At 42.4% G+C, this 17776-nt stretch overlaps 1 protein-coding gene across 1 annotated transcript; it reads left to right on the plus strand.

Moving 5' to 3' along the window:
• The first annotated feature begins 276 nt into the window (after positions 1-276).
• On the plus strand, positions 277-17553 carry GCC1 (GRIP and coiled-coil domain containing 1). The gene is made up of 4 exons (XM_040413538.1): positions 277-403; positions 3230-3724; positions 6371-6893; positions 14874-17553. The coding sequence occupies exons 2-4, from the start codon at positions 3252-3254 to the stop codon at positions 15984-15986; spliced, it is 2109 nt and encodes a 702-aa protein (XP_040269472.1). The 5' UTR covers positions 277-403; positions 3230-3251; the 3' UTR covers positions 15987-17553.
• The last annotated feature ends 223 nt before the right edge of the window (positions 17554-17776 follow it).

Genomic DNA, 17776 nt, shown 5'->3' on the forward strand with positions numbered 1-17776 from the left:
ATGCCATATATTTCTGACTAGTGTTCAGACCTGCTCACCGCGCCTTAGTAGTAATGAGTATGAGAAAAAATATGAATGCAAAGGGGGGTGTCTCTGGGCCAGCACCCTCAATTGCTACCTCATGCACACCATGCGTTTCTGTAACTATCCAAACCTATCCACCACAGAGACAGGGGCTTCCCGGAGAAGCTCCACTGGGTTCTATTCCGTCACTTCCTGCACGCATCCAGCGCTGTGACCGTACAGGAAGTCAGCTGTCAGACATCTTGGTACACCCTGAGGTGAAGTAACCGGAAGTATTCGATACCGGAGATGGATCCGGGTAGGCACGGTTGACCTGCCAGGGAGCAGACACGTCAGTCGCACCTCCCGGGTACTTACCGTCGTAGGGGAGGCCTGGGAGGTAAGTATCAGTGCGGGGTATAATTTCCACATAGTCTGGTGCTTGCTGCGGCCGTACACATAGGAGGGACAGACAAGTACAACTCACTTCTGGTGTCATGTATGGGAGATGTACCTGTTCCAGACATGACGGCTCTTCACATCTGTATATCTATCAATTATCTGTCTATAATCTATCTTATCTCATGTCTATCTATGTATGTATGTATATCTATCTGTATGTGTTTCTATCTGTATGTATTTCTATTTATCTGTCTGTATATCTATCTGTCTGTATATCTATCTGTCTGTATATCTATCTGTCTGTATATCTATCTGTCTGTCTGTATATCTATCTGTCTGTATATCTATCTATCATCTGTATATCGATCAATATCTATCTATCTATCTATCTATCTATCTATCTATCTATCTATCTATCTATCTATCTATCTATCTATCTATCATGCAGATCTTATGTGCATTCACCTGCAGGTAGCCTTACTTGAGTTTTTTGGTGCAGATTTCATTTGGTTTTGCCGCAGATCTTACCCTTCCATTAAAAAGGTGAAATCCACAACAAAAATGCAAACATAAATCCACACAGCAGGTCAATTTCCGCGTGGAAAGAAAAAGCAAAGTGTACATGAGATATGTCTAATCCCATACACTGTGCTGGTGCTGTATTACACTGCGGTTTTTACAAATTTCATGCACATTTTTCTTCTTTCTTACGTGCAGACACTAACCTGCGGTGCGGATTTAGAAATCTACAGCATGTCAACTGTTTTTGTGATTTTTGGTGTGGATTTCACCCTCTTCAACAGGTTTTATTATAGAAATCAGGTAATCCGATCGTTTTTGTGTACACAAAACTTGTCGTTTGCTGGCAGCAGATCGTGCATAAGAGTCAGTATGGAGAAGAGTAATGGCATTAGCAATTGCTCCTCCCCATACTCTGGAGGAGATCAGGAATGGTTCCTTCCCAACAATCTGCTGCTCTGTCGTCGCTGTGTAGACCTTTAGTGACTGCTACGTTGTATGCAAATCGCTATCCAAGTGTTTCTTCAGCAGGCCTCCTGAATCATTACCTGTGCCCTGTAAAGACATCATTAAAGCCTCTGAGATTGGTTACTGCCAGGATCACGGGACGCTTGCCTGCTGAAGAGACGGCCATCGGACACTTGAGTAATTTGCATACAGTTCAGTAGTCATTTTCCAAGGTACACTTTATTATTGCTAGCCCAATGGCAGCTTGAGGGGAAGGGTCAATCTCTGACCAGTTTCCTTAAAGGGGTTGTCCGGGTTCAGAGCTGAACCCGGACATCCCTCCATTTTCACCCAGGCAGCCCCCCTGACTTGAGCATCGGAGCAGTTCATGCTCCGATGCTCTCCTTTGCCCTGCGCTAAATCGCGCAGGGCAAAGGCATTTTCAGGAGTTCCGGTGAAGAATCGGGTTTCTCCATGGGGCTGCCAGGAAGCCCAGTGACGTCACCAGCACTGATGGGCGGGCTTTAGCGCTGCCCTAGCCAGTAAAAAGGCTAGGGCAGCACTAAAGCCCGCCCATCAGAGCCGGTGACTTCACTGAACACACTACCGGGCGGAAGCTTCCCCCCGGCAGTGTGTGATTGTAAATAAAAGAGCCTTTTCACTGCACAATTTAGCGCAGGGCAAGGGAGCACATTGGAGCTCGAGATGCTCCGATGCTAACATCAGGAGGGCTGCCTGGGTGAAAATATGGGTATGTCCAGGTTCAGCTCTGAACCCGGACAACCCCTTAAAAGAGTATCTGTCAACATGATCAACGTTATTAAACCAGGCACAATGCATGGTAGGGTTGATCATGCTGATTAAAATTATATCTTGTTTATGTCTGTGTGAGGCACCGTTCCAGAGAAGACTGCAATTGTATGTGCTAATTAGCTAGTTGGAGCATTGAGGGGCAGGGCAGAGCCCTTCGGAGCACTAGTTTGTAAACACTCCCCCATCCTCTGGAATGACAGGGATGGCTAAGGCCTAGTTCACATGAACGTGTTTTTTTTTGCGAGTGTACGGGCCGTTTTTTTGTGTTCCGTATACGGAACCATTCATTTCAATGGTTCCGCAAAAAAAAACTAATGTGTTCCGTATGCATTCCGTTTCCGTATTTCCGTTTTTCCGTTCTGTTGAAAGATAAAGCTTGTCCTATATTTGGCCGTAAATCACGGGTCGTGCCTCCATTCTAGTCAATGGGTCCGCAAAAAAAAACGGAACACATACGGAAATGCATCCGTATGTCTTCCGTTTCCGTTCCGTTTTTTCTGAACCATCTATTGAAAATGTTATGGCCAGCCCAATTTTTTCTATATAATTACTGTATACTGTACATGGCATACGGAAAAACGGAACGGAAAAACGGAAAGGAAACGGAAACACAACGGAACTCAAAAACGGAACAACGGATCCGTGAAAAACGGACCGCAAAAAACAATAAAAGCCATACGGTCGTGTGAACTAGGCCTAAGGCTGTAAGGGTGTTCACAAACCAGGGCTCTGACCTGACCCTCAGTGCTCAAACTAGCTAATAAGTATATTAATAAAAAAGTGCAGTTTTCTCTGGAACGGTGCATCTTACAGGCATAAACAAAGTGACGTTTTAATCAGCAGGGTCAACCCTTCATGCAGTCTGGGTTGAATAGGGTTTAATAGGGTTGATCGTGCTGAAACTATTTTCATATGTCATTCTCTTCAATGTAAATTGTCTTCTATTATGTAGCCATCAATTAATTGCTGTAAATAAAAATAAATAAAAAACTTTGGGATCAAATGCAACTGGGATATGTGACTCTGGTCTTTTATTTTTCTGCAGGGTGAGTAGTTGACTAGCTACCATGGAGAAGCTGGGTGTGAATTTTGGAGGTGGCCCCAGTAAGAAAGAACTGCAAGAATTGGTGGAAACTCAGAGGAAACAGCTGCTTCAGTACCAGACTCGGCTGAAAGATGTTGTGCGAGCATACAAGAGTCTCTTGAAGGAAAAAGAGGCTTTAGAGGCCAGTCTTCATGTGCTGTCCACGTCACAGGAGCCTGGATCGCTTTTCACCGATGTGGAGGAGCCACATGATGACCAGCATTCCACGCACAGTGAAGACAGTGTAGATACGGCGGGAAGCCTACCCAGTGCTAAAGGTGGAGAGACCAGTGAAGATGAACGACAGGAATCTGCTCAGCACGGTGGTGGGGTAGAAGAGGCCAGCGGTTCAGAAAGTGGGGTCAGCACAGCTAGTGGAGAAGGCGGCCCCTCTACTCTGGCAGATACAGACCGAAGGATAGTACAACTAAAAAACCAGCTCGCCACGCTAACCAGGTGACCCTTCCTTTGCAAGCAATGTATTTACATACCCTCCACTTATGCTTCATGCATAGAGTTCACCATGACAGCAGGGTTTTAAAAGGGGTATTCTCATCTCAGTCTTTCATGGCCGAGATGGAAATAACTACTTCCTTATCTCCTATAGCAGTGAATGGTAGCTACAGCCATTTTCCCTACCCTTGGCCAGTGCTTACTGGGATTATTTCCATCTTGGCCATGAAAGACAAAAATGGGAATAACCATTTAAAGGAGTATTCCCATCTAAGACAGTTTTGGCATATTCCCAGGATATGCCATGAATGTCTGATAAGATTTGTGTTCTCCCACCTATAGGACTCGCATTTAGCTTCAGAATGGGGATTCCCCATAACACCTGGTGATGTGGTCACTAGGTTCCATGTCCAGACGGTGGCCCTCACATGTGGGGTTATATCCATTCACTTCTATGGGAGTTACTTTGGTTTCAGCAGTTTCACCATATTTCTATCCTAGAATGGAATCAATGAATGGAGACTGACACACACATCTCTGCCTGGATGTAGTGGCCGGGAGGTTGGTAGACCCCTGTTCTATAGATAGGTGGGAGCACATACATCAGACAGTTATGGCATATGTCCTCAATGTATAAGATGGAGATATGCTTTAAAAGGGGTATTCAAGCATAAATATTGATAACCTATCCTCAGGATAGGCCTTCAATATGTGATCAGCAGGGATCTGACAACCTACCCCCCTGCCAGCTATGGCACTGCTGTCTGACTGGTGGACAGAGCTGATTTCAACATTACTGCTCCCATTGAAGTGAATGGGAGCAGCGCTGCAATAGCCAGCTCTGTCCACTACACAGTGGATGTAGCTGCGTAGTTCCGGTGCCCAAGCTAGTCAGGATCGACTCATTGGCAGGGTGCCCTGAGGAAAGGCCATCACTATTAAAATCCTTTAAAGAGGATATGTCCGCTCTCCTGACATGTCCGTTTTAGTAATTACTTGTATTCTCCATAAGATTCTGGGTAATCTTTTTTAAAACATTGCCTTGTGCTGTTCCCCTGTTATTCCTATTTGAAATATATAAATCGGGGATGCCTAGCTTGCGGCCCTTCAGCTGTTACAAAACTGCAACTCCCATCATGCATGGACAGCCTACAACTATTACAGCATGCTGGGAGTTGTAGTTTTGCAACAGCTGGAGGGCTGCAGGTTGAGCATCCCTGTTATAAATAATTGACAACTGTGTGTTACTATTATCATGTCGGGGGGGGCATGTCTTTTCTGACATTGTCCCATTATTGCTGACAGTGTCAGACTCTAGAGACAAATCCTATTTAAGCTCCTCCTTTCTGACGGCTGCTTCTCTCCAACGTATAAAGGGGTTTTACAGACACATTGATGGTCTAGTCTTAAGGCGGCCATACACATTCATTAGCTGTCTCTCCTGACTCCCTCACAACTTCCTCATAACACATGCTGAGATGAACGTGTATTTAATGGGGAGAAGGAGGAAAGCTGCTGCTAGGCACTTCTGGCGGTTCATATCCCGATCCTTCTGTCTCACAGTGTCATCTGTGAGGGGAGAGTCGGGAGCTCCCCATGCACGTTAAACTCAGTGGGTTCACCCAACAATACACTAAGGCCCCTTTCACACAAGTTTTCCACGCGGGTGCAATGTGTGATGCTAACGCATTGCGCCCGCACGGAATCTGGACCCATTCATTTCAGTGGGTCTGTGTACATGAGCGTTGGTTTTCACGCATCACTTGTGTGTTGCGTGAAAATTTCAGCATGTTATAGTCTGTGATTTTCACGGAACGCTGGCCCCATAGAAGTGAATGGGGCTGCGTGAAAATCGCATCCGCAAGCAAGTGCGGATGCGATGCATTTTTCACTGATGGTTGCTAAGAGATGTGGTTTGTAAACATTCAGTTTTTATGACGCGCGTTCAAAACACATTAAATCGCGAAAAAACTGAACACGATCACAGACAAAACTGAATGAACTTGATTGCGAAATCGCGCATTTTTCACTGAACTCATCTGGACCTAATCCGCTCCCGCTTGTCTGCAAGTGGCCTAATGGGTACAGGGGCCTTTAGAATCGGCCATTATGTGTACTTGTATGATCCCGCAGCCTGTTTATTGGCTGCTATAGGGAAAACAGACCCTTTTTTTTTTTTTAGAACACTTTTTGGGTCCATTCACACATCCGTGTGTGTTTTGCGGATCCGCAAAACACGGACATCGGCAATGTACGTTCTGCATTTTGCGGACCGAACATCGCCTGCACTTAAGAGAAAATGCCTATTCTTGTCCACATTGTGCAGCCCCATAGAAATGAATGGGTCCACAATTCCGTTCCGCAAAATGCGGAACAGAATTGCGGACGTGTGAATGGACCTTTATGCATGAGACCTATTGAGTAAAAGATTGGCTTCTTGGGAGATATTTTAGAATAGTTTTAATTTCCAAGAAAACTTTTGTGCATCCTATCCAGTTAGAAGATGCTTGGCAGCAATAACCACGAACAGAACAGTAGAGGATTCTTTTTGTCTGTTTTTTTTTTTTTTTACGTATAGATTACCTTCCATGTATTATATGTATACTATGAACATGATTGTCATCATAACTTCTGTTTTTCTTACCTTAGCGCTTTGGCTACGGTTACCCAAGAGAAGTCTCGCATGGAAGCCTCCTACCAAGCAGACAAAAGAAAGGCAAAACAGGAGAAGGACGAAATGGCACAAGAAATGGAACAAGAGCGTATTCACTTACGAGGGGAGATTCAGGGCCTACTGGCACAGTTAGCAGAGAACAGGGCTAAACTGATTAGTCACCAACATGACCGTGCACAGGAGCAGGCAGATCATGCAGTAATGCTGAAGGAGTTGCAGCGTCTACTGCAAGGAGAGAGAGACCAGAGACAAGAGGTGGAGCTCCGCCTGGAGGAAGTTAGGCAAGACCTGGCAGGTAGATCTGAACTTGTAGCTAGAGCTGAGGCAGCAGAAGAACAGTTAAAAAAGTTCCGCAAGGAAATTGAAGACCTGAAGAAGGACCTTATTGAAGCAAGAAGGAAGAGAACAGAGCCTGACCCTATGGTCCAGGAGCTGCAGGAGGAGCTTTGTGCAGTGAAGAAAGATCTGGAAACACAGCTACAAGAGGAGAGACGTAAGGTATGTGCTATGGAACCACTGTCCCCACCTAAAAAAGGAAAAAGGAGATGCTTTTTGTGATCAGTGTTGACCAGAGCAATTATTAGAATGTTGCATAAATTGTTGCTAAAAATTACTATTATGGCAATGCCTAATTTATATTAAATGTATATATTTTTTTTCCAACCTTTACACAACTAAAAAAAAAACTCACTTTTTTAAATGCATGTTTTTGTTTTCCTGAGGCCCCCCCCCCCCCCCCCGGCATCTCCTTCTGTCCCCTTTACTGAATAGGACCTGTGGTGAGCATTAATTATAGTTCAAGGACCTGTGATGACGTCACTCCGGTCATCACATGGTACGTCACATGATCTTTTACCATGGTGAATCACGCAACGCATAAGTGATGCGTGAAAATCACCGCTCATCAGAACAGTCCCATAGAAATGAATGGGTCGGTATTCAGTGCGGGTGCAATGCGTTCAACTCACGCATCGCATCCGCGCGGAATACTCGCCCGTGTGAAAGGGGCCTTAGGGTTTTATAGGGGTCACCTTTATGCTCCTTAGTTTAGGATCAAGCCAGTCGGATGTTTATCCATAACTTCCAGCTATCTGCAACATCATCCCTGACATAAAGAAGTTGAAAAAAACATTGCTGCTATCTTTAAAAAAAAACAGGGACGTTTCCATTTGGTGTTCCTACAATACTTTAAAGGGGGGTTGTTTGGGGTTATTAAAACTTTTGCTAAGAGCAGGACATGTTTAAAAAAAAACAATAGTATGCTGCTACTTGTAGTACTTGTTTTGTTTTTGCATTGCAGCCATGGTAGCGTGCTCTTGGATTCACCTTTACATAGTTTGGAGGTTATAGTCTCTCTTTTGCATTGTACATTTAGGGGAGTGGTTTCCCCTATTTAGATCATTTACTTGTGCCCATCTGCCTAGTGCATAGCTGGATTCTACATTGCCCTGAATTTTTGAGGCCAAAAACCTATGAGAGGCATGACTGTTAGTGTAGGACCTGTCTGTTAGAAGCCACCTTGTCGCCGCAAAGAGCTTCTAATTTTCATATAGTAAGTATAGCAGTAAAGTTTACATTCATTCATGTTTTCAATGTTTGCATGTGTCTTTGTGCCTAAAGCAGTGGGCTGCCACTTGTAGTCCTTGTTTGTGCGTGTGTAGAGATAGATATAGATAGATATATATATATATATATATATATATATATATATATATACAGTAGAGACCAAAAGTTTGGACACACCTTCTCATTCAAAGAGTTTTCTTTATTTTCATGACTATGAAGGCATCAAAACTATGAATTAACACATGTGGAATTATATACATAACAAACAAGTGTGAAACAACTGAAAACATGTCATATTCTAGGTTCTTCAAAGTAGCCACCTTTTGCTTTGATTACTGCTTTGCACACTCTTGGCATTCTCTTGATGAGCTTCAAGAGGTAATCCCCTGAAATGGTCTTCCAACAGTGATGCTTAGCACTTGTTGGCCCTTTTGCCTTCACTCTGCGGTCCAGCTCACCCCAAACCATCTCGATTGGGTTCAGGTCCGGTGACTGTGGAGGCCAGGTCATCTGGCGCAGCACCCCATCTCTCTCCTTCATGGTCAAATAGCCCTTACTTTCAAAGTTTTCCCAATTTCTTGGCTGACTGACTGACCTTCATTTCTTAAAGTAATGATGGCCACTCGTTTTTCTTTACTTAGCTGCTTTTTTCTTGCCATAATACAAATTCTAACAGTCTATTCAGTAGGACTATCAGCTGTGTATCCACCTGACTTCTCCTCAACGGAACTGATGGTCCCAACCCCATTTATAAGGCAAGAAATCCCACTTATTAAACCTGACAGGGCACACCTGTGAAGTGAAAACCATTTCAGGGGACTACCTCTTGAAGCTCATCAAGAGAATGCAAAGAGTGTGCAAAGCAGTAATCAAAGCAAAAGGTGGCTACTTTGAAGAACCTAGAATATGACATATTTTCAGTTGTTTCACACTTGTTTGTTATGTATATAATTCCACATGTGTTAATTCATAGTTTTGATGCCTTCAGTGTGAATCTACAATTTTCATAGTCATGAAAATAAAGAAAACTCTTTGAATGAGAAGGTGTGTCCAAACTTTTGGTCTGTACTGTGTGTGTGTGTGTGTGTGTGTGTATGTGTGTGTGTATATATATATATATATATATATATATATATATATATATATATATATATAACGGAAGAAGTCGGACTGCACTCCAAAATAATAGTGAAATTAACAATTTATTCACCCATAATATGGCAAACTTGCGACGTTTCGGCTTACAAGAGCCTTCCTCAAGCATAGAAACAATGAAAGTGAGAGCATATAAAAGACATTTCATAAGTGTAGGACCAATCAGATTGAAGTTACAATTAGGATCCAATTACATACATCTGTTACAAAAAACACAAAGTACATGTGCATAAAGTGACGTGTGCCATGTAATCTATATTCTCGGGAGTAAATCCCTTTATGTGAAAATAATGCCAATACAGATCATAATAAAAACAGTGATGTAATAATGAATGCGGATCGTAGAAATAGAACCTTAGGAAGTTGTAGCGCCCACATAGACCATCGCGTTCGTTGAGCGTCTCTGTCTCTTCAATGCGCATGTCCAGATAAGCATCATCCTATGAGTCATGATGCAAAAAATGTGGCCCATGCGTTCTATAGTATCAAACAAACATCGCCATCTTGTTTGAGGGCAGGTTGCCCTATGCGTTTATACAATACACCGATGTGAGCTGTACCAAATATCACCAGAATAAGGTAAATGGCCGTAGTAGGGGTCTCCTACATGTGTCAGCAGATGGATCGGGATCCCACCCTGCCGAGAGGGACACCGAACTAAAGGGCCGTAGGTGTCGGAGAGGAACATTTCCATGAACCATATCGACACCAATAGCCTGACCGCTAGCAATAATGCAGCCACAGGGAGATCATCCCTAATAAAATGGAACAGCATCACATCAAAGAAATAATCAAAGATCTAAATCTGCAAATAAAAAGGATTACAAATCTGGGTTTGCGCATAGAGGAGAGAACGATGATATCAGCTCTGGTCTCCGTTGCTTCCAAAAGGATATAGTTCACGGATCCGTATCCAATATTATGTGTATTAAAATGTTCTAAAAGGCAAAGAGAAAGTACATATGTCAATATTTATATATATATATTATATTACAATTACATATTAATCTTTCACAATTCTCCTGCACTATTATACTTTAAAGAGAAAGGTATACCGCACGAGGGGAAAGGGGGAGCGAACCACAGATCTCAAGACTCTCACCTAAACTCAACGTTGAGGCCTCTAGGGTACAAGCTATCCAGATCATAGATCCATCGCAATTCTCTTTTCTTAAGGATTGCTGAACGATCACCTCCTCTCCTAGGAAGTGCAATCTGATCAACAATCCAGCATCTTAGATCCCGTTCAGTGTGTTGTAGGGATCCAAAGTGCCTAGCAACTGGTAGATCGGTGCGTTTTTTCCTAATGGAATTTCTATGATTGTTTAACCTCAACTTTAATTCTGTTGATGTTTCTCCAACATAAATTAGATTGCAAGGACAAGCCAGCACATAGATTACGTATGATGAAGAGCAGGTCAGATGAAATTTAATGGGATATTCTTTATTTGTAGATGGATGTATGAAGGATCTGGATTTACAGATATAGCGGCAATTGACGCAGCTGAGGCACAGATAACATCCAAGCCCCAACGGCGCCAATGTCCGCTGAATACTGACCTTCTTAGGACCGACATCTGCCCTCACTAGATGATCTTTAATGTTTTTATTTTTGCGATAAGATAGAAGTGGAGGAAGTCTAAATTCGGGTACATCCTGAATGGATTTACTTAAAATGCTCCAATTGTCTCTCAAAATACGCCCTATCGCCACACTATGATCAGAAAATGTGGACATAAAAGGTATCCTACGTGTCTTTTGAGGGGCAATTGGGGCAGTCTCCGTGTTAGTAAGCAGAATTCTATTTTTTTGTTCATCCAACAATCGACGGGGATAGCCCCGTTCCTTAAATTTGCCTGCCTCATCTCCAAAGTAGTTGTGAACTCCATCTGATCTGATACAATACGCTTTGTGCGTAAAAATTGTGAATAAGGTAGATGTTTGACTAGGCTACCGGGATGATTGCTTTCAAACCGCAAGAGTGTGTTTCTATCAGTTGCCTTGACAAACAAGCCCGTGTGAATAGAGCCATCAATCAATCGAACATTGGTGTCAAAAAATGACAATTGTGTCTTTGAGAAAGATACTGTGTATTGAAGATCAGTATCAATACTGTTTAAGTAAACATGAAAATCAATCAATTGAGGTTCCGTACCTGTCCACAGGAGGAAGACGTCATCTATGTACCGCTACCACCTCAGAACATGCTGAAAGTGGTGGGATACATAGATAAAGTCCTCCTCCATGTGGCGCATATATATATTAGCGTACGTTGGGGCCACATTTGACCCCATCGCAACGCCACGCTTTTGATTGTAGAAAGTATCTTGGAACAAGAAATAATTTTTCTCCAAAATAAGTCTCAACATAATGTTGATGAAATACTTAGCATTTTGTGTTAAAGGCGACTCATCCAAATATTTATTGACTGCAGCGATACCCTTTTCATGTCCTATTGACGTGTATAACGATACAACATCAAAGGACACAAAAGTTAGGCTCTGCACATCACTCACATCAGTACCTCTCAATTGCTGCAAAAATTCACCTGTGTCTTTAATATATGATCTACCAGCTGTCGAGAAATCCCTTAGCAATTTATCCAAGAAAATGGCTATTCTACTAAACACCGAATCAGAACCAGATACGATGGGGCGGCCGGGGGGGTCCACAAGGCTTTTGTGGACTTTGGGCAATATATATATAACTGGAGTGATGGGAAAGGGTACCATCAAGTACTCCTTAAGCCCTTCATCTATAATGCCCCCGACCACCGCATCGGATAGGTTCTGACGGATCATATTCATGATATTAAATTTTGGGTCACCATGTAATATACCATACACATTTATGTCGCTCAATTGACGTGCAATTTCTTTGACATATTTGGATGTATCAAGTATAACCACCCCTCCGCCCTTGTCGGCCGGTTTGATCGTCAACTGGGAATTATTTTTGAGTTGAGATAGGGCCTCAATTTCTGCAGTAGTCAGATTCGGATGGGTGAATCTGTCTATTTCCCCAGAACGGAATTTGAGCTCTCTGATGTCTCTTTTGACTGCAGAAATGTAGGCCTCTACCGCAGGCTCATCCACAATAGGGTAAAAAGCACTTTTATTAGTTAGGCCCACTTTTTTAAGTGAGAGTTCACTGGAGCATATCTGTGCATTGGCAATACGACCCAGCGGAAAAAATCATTCAAATCCATTTCAAGGTTAAACCAATTTACCTTGGAACATGGGCAAAAGGTAAGTCCCTTAGATAAGACACTGTGCTGAGCAACAGTCAATTCCATTGAGGATAAATTAAAGACTATGGTCTCTTTCTCTGGGATGATGCCTTCATCGATTGTAGTCTGGTTCTGTTGTACCGCTGTTTTCCTTTGTCTTCTGAACCTTTTGCCTCCCCTTCTGGTTCTTGTTCTTTTCTTTTCTTGATATCCAGATCGCTTCCTAAAAAAGCTCTTTCTTCATCTGTGGATGACTGTGTATTTTTTATTTTCATTTTACTATTTTGATTGAAGGACATATATGGTGGGTCTGTCTGCCATGTGTAGATATCACCTCTCTTATAGTCTTCTGCATCACGGATCCATTTACTCCTTTTACCCTCCTCCAATTCCATTTGCATTTTAGACAACTGATTTTGTGTATCATCTTTAAAATGTGCATATTCATCAGGGGATAATTGTATCTGTAGTACACGTTCCACCTCAATTAATTCATCGGTAAGTGAGGTTACTTCCAGCTGTAGAAAATCAATATTCAATAAAATATAGTCCAGAGAATATCTGTTGGATAACATTTCAAAACGTTTGCAAAATAAATCATTGTTGGGAAACAGGTTTGGACGTAAATTAGAACGCATTCCTCTCGGGATCTTTTTTTCTTTGTAATATTGTCCCAATGTAGCCATATGTAATTTCATTGCGATGAGACGTCTGGATATAATGACAAACTTGTGTTTGAGTTCTTTGGCGGTGGGAGTCTGGAGAAACGAATCAATCTGATTGGTCCTACACTTATGAAATGTCTTTTATATGCTCTCACTTTCACTGTTTCTATGCTTGAGGAAGGCTCTTGTGAGCCGAAACGTCGCAAGTTTGCCATATTATGGGTGAATAAATTGTTAATTTCACTATTATTTTGGAGTGCAGTCCGACTTCTTCCGTCTCTACAATACTTGGGGTATTGCCGCTGCCCCGTGCTGGACGTTGCACCCACACCTTGGCTGGTGCTCCCGCTGGATTTTCTCCTTTTTCTATATATGTATTAATATATATATATGTGTGTGTGTGTGTATATATATATATATATATATATATATATATATATATATATATATATATATATATATATAAATAAAATCTATATATAGATTTTTGTATTTTTCTCTATTGAATCGGACCTTGGTGCCGGTTCGTGTTGGCCTGATTTTGCACCCTAACGCTAGTGTGCTGTGTCCTCATTTTCCATATTTATATATCTCCAAAAACAAATGATGAGGCAGCACTCCAGGATCAGTGACGGGTGTTAGACCCGTTTATGTCCTGGGTCTAACACCCTTCACTGATCCTGGAGTGCTGCCTCATCATTTGTTTTTGGATATTGTTATGGATTTCTTTTGCCTGAAGTCATTGACTGTGCTGCTGCTATTCTTTGTTTATATATATATATATATAATATATATATATATATATATATATATATATATATTCACTTGTTTGATCCTCTGCTGCCCCAACACCACCACTTTGGTGGGCCTTACTGGTCTTTGTGTGCTCCCCAGCAGGGATGACATGCTGCCCTTGGCCGCTGTATTACTTGCCTCAGTAGTAATGCTTGCATAAATGGCAGAAGGCAGCCGAGGCCTGTAATTGGTGATGTGCATGTACAGCAGATCATCACTTTAAGACAAGTAAACAGAGGGCGGTGGTGGCCGCCAACCCATCCGTGTTGGATCTGTAGGTGATTAAACAGGTGATTATTGAAATCCTGGAAAACTATTTTAAAGGAAACCTGTCATCAACTTTATGCTGATCTCACTGAGGGCAGAATAAATTAGTGACAGAAATGCTGATTTCAGCGGTGTGTCACTCATGAGCTAAATGTAAGTGGTTGCTGAGAACCAGCATCATAATCTTTGCAGCCCAGGCATTGAAAAGAGTCACATCTAATTTAGAAGAGTCCTGGTTATTCCTAATCTCCTGCTCTCTCACCCGTCTGCTGATGATTGGCAGTTCTCTACTTGATAGAAAGGGAGACAACTAGGTAGAAGCCTGTCAGTCATCAGCAGGTGGGCAAGGAGAGCAGGAATTCATGAATAACCAGGACTCTTCTCAGGTGGCCGTGACTCTTTTCCAGGCCCAGTCTGCAATGATTGTGATGTTGGTTCTCGGCAACCACTTACTTTTAACTTATAAATGACAGACCGCTGAAATCAGCTCACCTGTCTGTACTTTATACTGCCGTTAGAATGGGCCGCATAAAGTTGATGACAGGTTCCCTTTAAGGAGAGCCATGAACCTGACTTCGATTACCAATTCTATGTGAATCAGTCCTCGTCTTTCCTCTGCACTGTCTAGATTTTGTCAGTGGAGCAAGAAAGTTGACCACTTTTCTTATGTGAAAAAATGTGTGATTTCCATCAGGATTGGACATCTGTGTATTTTATAACATGCGCTTCTGACAGGAAGCAATCATTATATCCAATATATAAAATTAGTTCCTTACTTTTATATTTTACAATTTTTTTCAGAGGCTGGAGGAAGATCAGCATAATCAGCAGAGCTTCCTGCAAGAGGAGGAAAGGATACGCTCTCTTGAGTCCCAAGTGTCTGAGCTATCTGAGCTCTTGGGGGCAGCTGAGACATCCAAACAGAGGGACCAAGTAACTCTACGTAAACTGCGAGAACGCCTTTTACAGTTAGAAACCGAGAACAAAACAATTGCTATGACCACCTCCATGCATCCTCCACCTGAAACCCTTGTCATGAAATCTTCAGTGGGGGAGGACACTGAGGATAGTCCAGAGCAGCGTGGATCAGCTCTCTTCTACCAACAGGAGCTTCAGCAGGTGAAAGAAGAGTTTGAGCGTTACAAAGCTCGAGCTCAGGGAGTGCTGAGAACTAAAGGGGCGCGTGAAGGAGAGCTGGAAGCTGGCAAGCAGAAGTTAGAAGAATTAAAAGAAAAGTATCTCACCCTGAGAGTGTCTTCTGAGGAAGCAGAGACTAGACACAAAGCAGAAATGGAGGCCACACGTAAGGAACTTGTGCTATTAGCTCAGACTCACAGACAGGAGCTTGAACAAGTGCGGAAGGAAAGTCGTGAGACTATGGCACGAATGGAGGAAGAACTAAGACAACACAGGGAACGTGTTTTGGCTGTGCTAAATGAGAAAGAGCAAGAACTGGAAAGATTGAGAGAAACCAAGACTCCAGTTAGCATATGTCCACATTTGCCAGACCCTTTAGAGAATGGTTTAGAGCTTCCACAGAACAACTCATCTGCTTTCCTCGTCTATGTAGATCAACTTTCTCGAAAAGAAGCAGAGATTGGGAACCTGCGGCGCAGAAAGCATGAACTAGAGTCAGAATTGCAAAGCATGCAAGAACGGATAGCAGAGAAAAATGAGGAGGCGCATAGTTTACATGAGCAGGTTGATAAGGCTATGCGAGACAGAAGCAGGGAGGGGGCTAATATGGAATATCTAAAAAATGTATTGTTGGGGTTCTTGACTCTTTCAGATCCCCTTGGTAGACAACATACCTTAAGCGCCCTTCTGACTGTCCTTCATTTTTCCCCAGAGGAAAAGAAAGCGGCCCTTAGAGCACAGGATGGGAGCAAGTGGTGGGCAGGGGCCAATAGGTGATGTAAAGGCTTACACAAGGGAAGGAGCGTTCAAATATTGTCATTTGCAGCACTTTTAACACATGACTTTGATATTTTCTGAACAGTGAGGTATTTTATCTTGGGACCATTAATATTTGCAGAGTAATTGATTTTAGGGACATAATGAGATCACTTTTATTGTGGTGTACCTTTGTAAGGGCATGTTCACATCTGCTTCAGAGGCTCCTTTCGGGGCCTCCACCGCAGTTTTTGTCAAAAGTACCCAAGAGAAAATTCCTGCATACAGGACTTTTTTTCTCCACTAAAAATGTGTTCCCCTGAACGGAAACCAAACGGATCCCATTATAGTCAATCAGGCTGTAGAAAATGTATGTCCTAAGTTTTTAAACTGTCCTAAGCTTTCTACCCCACAGCCTAGTTACAGTACATTATTTTACTTAATGCCCTGCAGTGGGAAAAAGGCAAAACTGAGAGCTACAGTCTACTCCAAAATATCCCCAAATTAATAATAGGAAAAAAACAGAACAAGGTAAAGTTGCCACCCTGCTTCTCTTAAGGTTTGGGCTACGATTTGATTGTTATGTGAATTTAAAGGAACCCATAACCATGAAAAAGCTGTGTAATCTGCAGGCAGCATGTTAGAGCAGGAGGAGCTGAGCAGATTGATGTATGGTTTTGTGGGAGGAGATTCAGTATAACTTGTAATTTATACATTTAAATCCCATCTCCTTCTGAGCTTTAGGAGTCATGTAGGACTGTTCTGTGATTGACAGAGCTGATACAAAGTCCTGCAGAGATAAAGGTCACTGGGTCAAACCAACCCTAGAGCTCCTAAGTATAAAAAGAGCAGAGAGTTAAATTAATAAAGTGCAAGTTAAACCCTTCACCACAACCCTCCTGCTCTATAACATGCTGCCGGCAGCTTGCGCTGCATTTTCAGGGTGACAGGTTCCCTTCAAAAGTTGTGCCACACTTCAATCCATGGGAAGGAATTGAATTGTTTACGTCTCTGCAACAGGGAGATGCACCAAAGTAGCATTTTGATGCACCTTTAGTGTATCATGCAACTCTAAATAGTATTGAATGACAAAAACGCAATTTGTGCATCTTAAAGGCTGTGGGCGCATTGGGGGCATTTTTATTATTGCATTGTACTTATATGGGGCTAAAAAGCTTTTTTCCAATTGGTCTTTATTAACAATTTTCAACTTTTTGTCTTCTGTCGCCTTCAGGTTTTCACTGACGGTGCAGACTGTCCTTTTCTTTCTGACAGCTGAGCTGAAGGGCTTGATATGTAGCCTCTATCTCTTCATGCCTGATAGGTCATAAACATTTATTTAAACTGAATTATCAAATGTATTAAAATTTGGATTAAATTAGTGTTTATGACCTGTCAGGAAAGTACAGATAAGGGCTACAGACTGAGCTCTTTAGCGACAAGGGGACAAAACAATCAACTGGGACAGTGAAAACCTGAAGGCTGTGGAAGACAAGCGGTTGAAAAATTTTAATAAACGTCAGTTGGAAAAATGTTTTTAGCCCAAAAGAAAGTACAATACAGTAAAAAAAAAAAAAAGACCTCTAAAGCTTCCATACCCTTTAATGCTTCTGCAACTTTAATTGCACCAAAGTTGAAACACAATTAAAGGGAAGGTGCAGTACAAAGATAATGATGGCTAGGGATGAGCGAACCCGACGTTTTCAGTTTCGGGCAGTGGAGGAATTCCGTTATGGATTCCGGTAGTATGGAATTCTATGACGGAAGGACTTTGTTTTTCGTCCTGCATAACGGAAGCCAGACAGATCAGT

Source organism: Bufo bufo, chromosome 1 (assembly GCF_905171765.1).
Source record: "Bufo bufo chromosome 1, aBufBuf1.1, whole genome shotgun sequence".
Taxonomy (NCBI): domain Eukaryota; kingdom Metazoa; phylum Chordata; class Amphibia; order Anura; family Bufonidae; genus Bufo; species Bufo bufo.

Coding starts and splice junctions, on each gene's coding strand:
- GCC1 (XM_040413538.1), top strand. CDS start 3,252: ATGGAGAAGCTGGGTGTGAATTTTGGAGGTGGCCCCAGTAAGAAAGAA. Junction 3,725..6,370: donor CAGCTCGCCACGCTAACCAG/GTGACCCTTCCT, acceptor TTCTTACCTTAG/CGCTTTGGCTACGGTTACCC. Junction 6,894..14,873: donor TACAAGAGGAGAGACGTAAG/GTATGTGCTATG, acceptor AATTTTTTTCAG/AGGCTGGAGGAAGATCAGCA.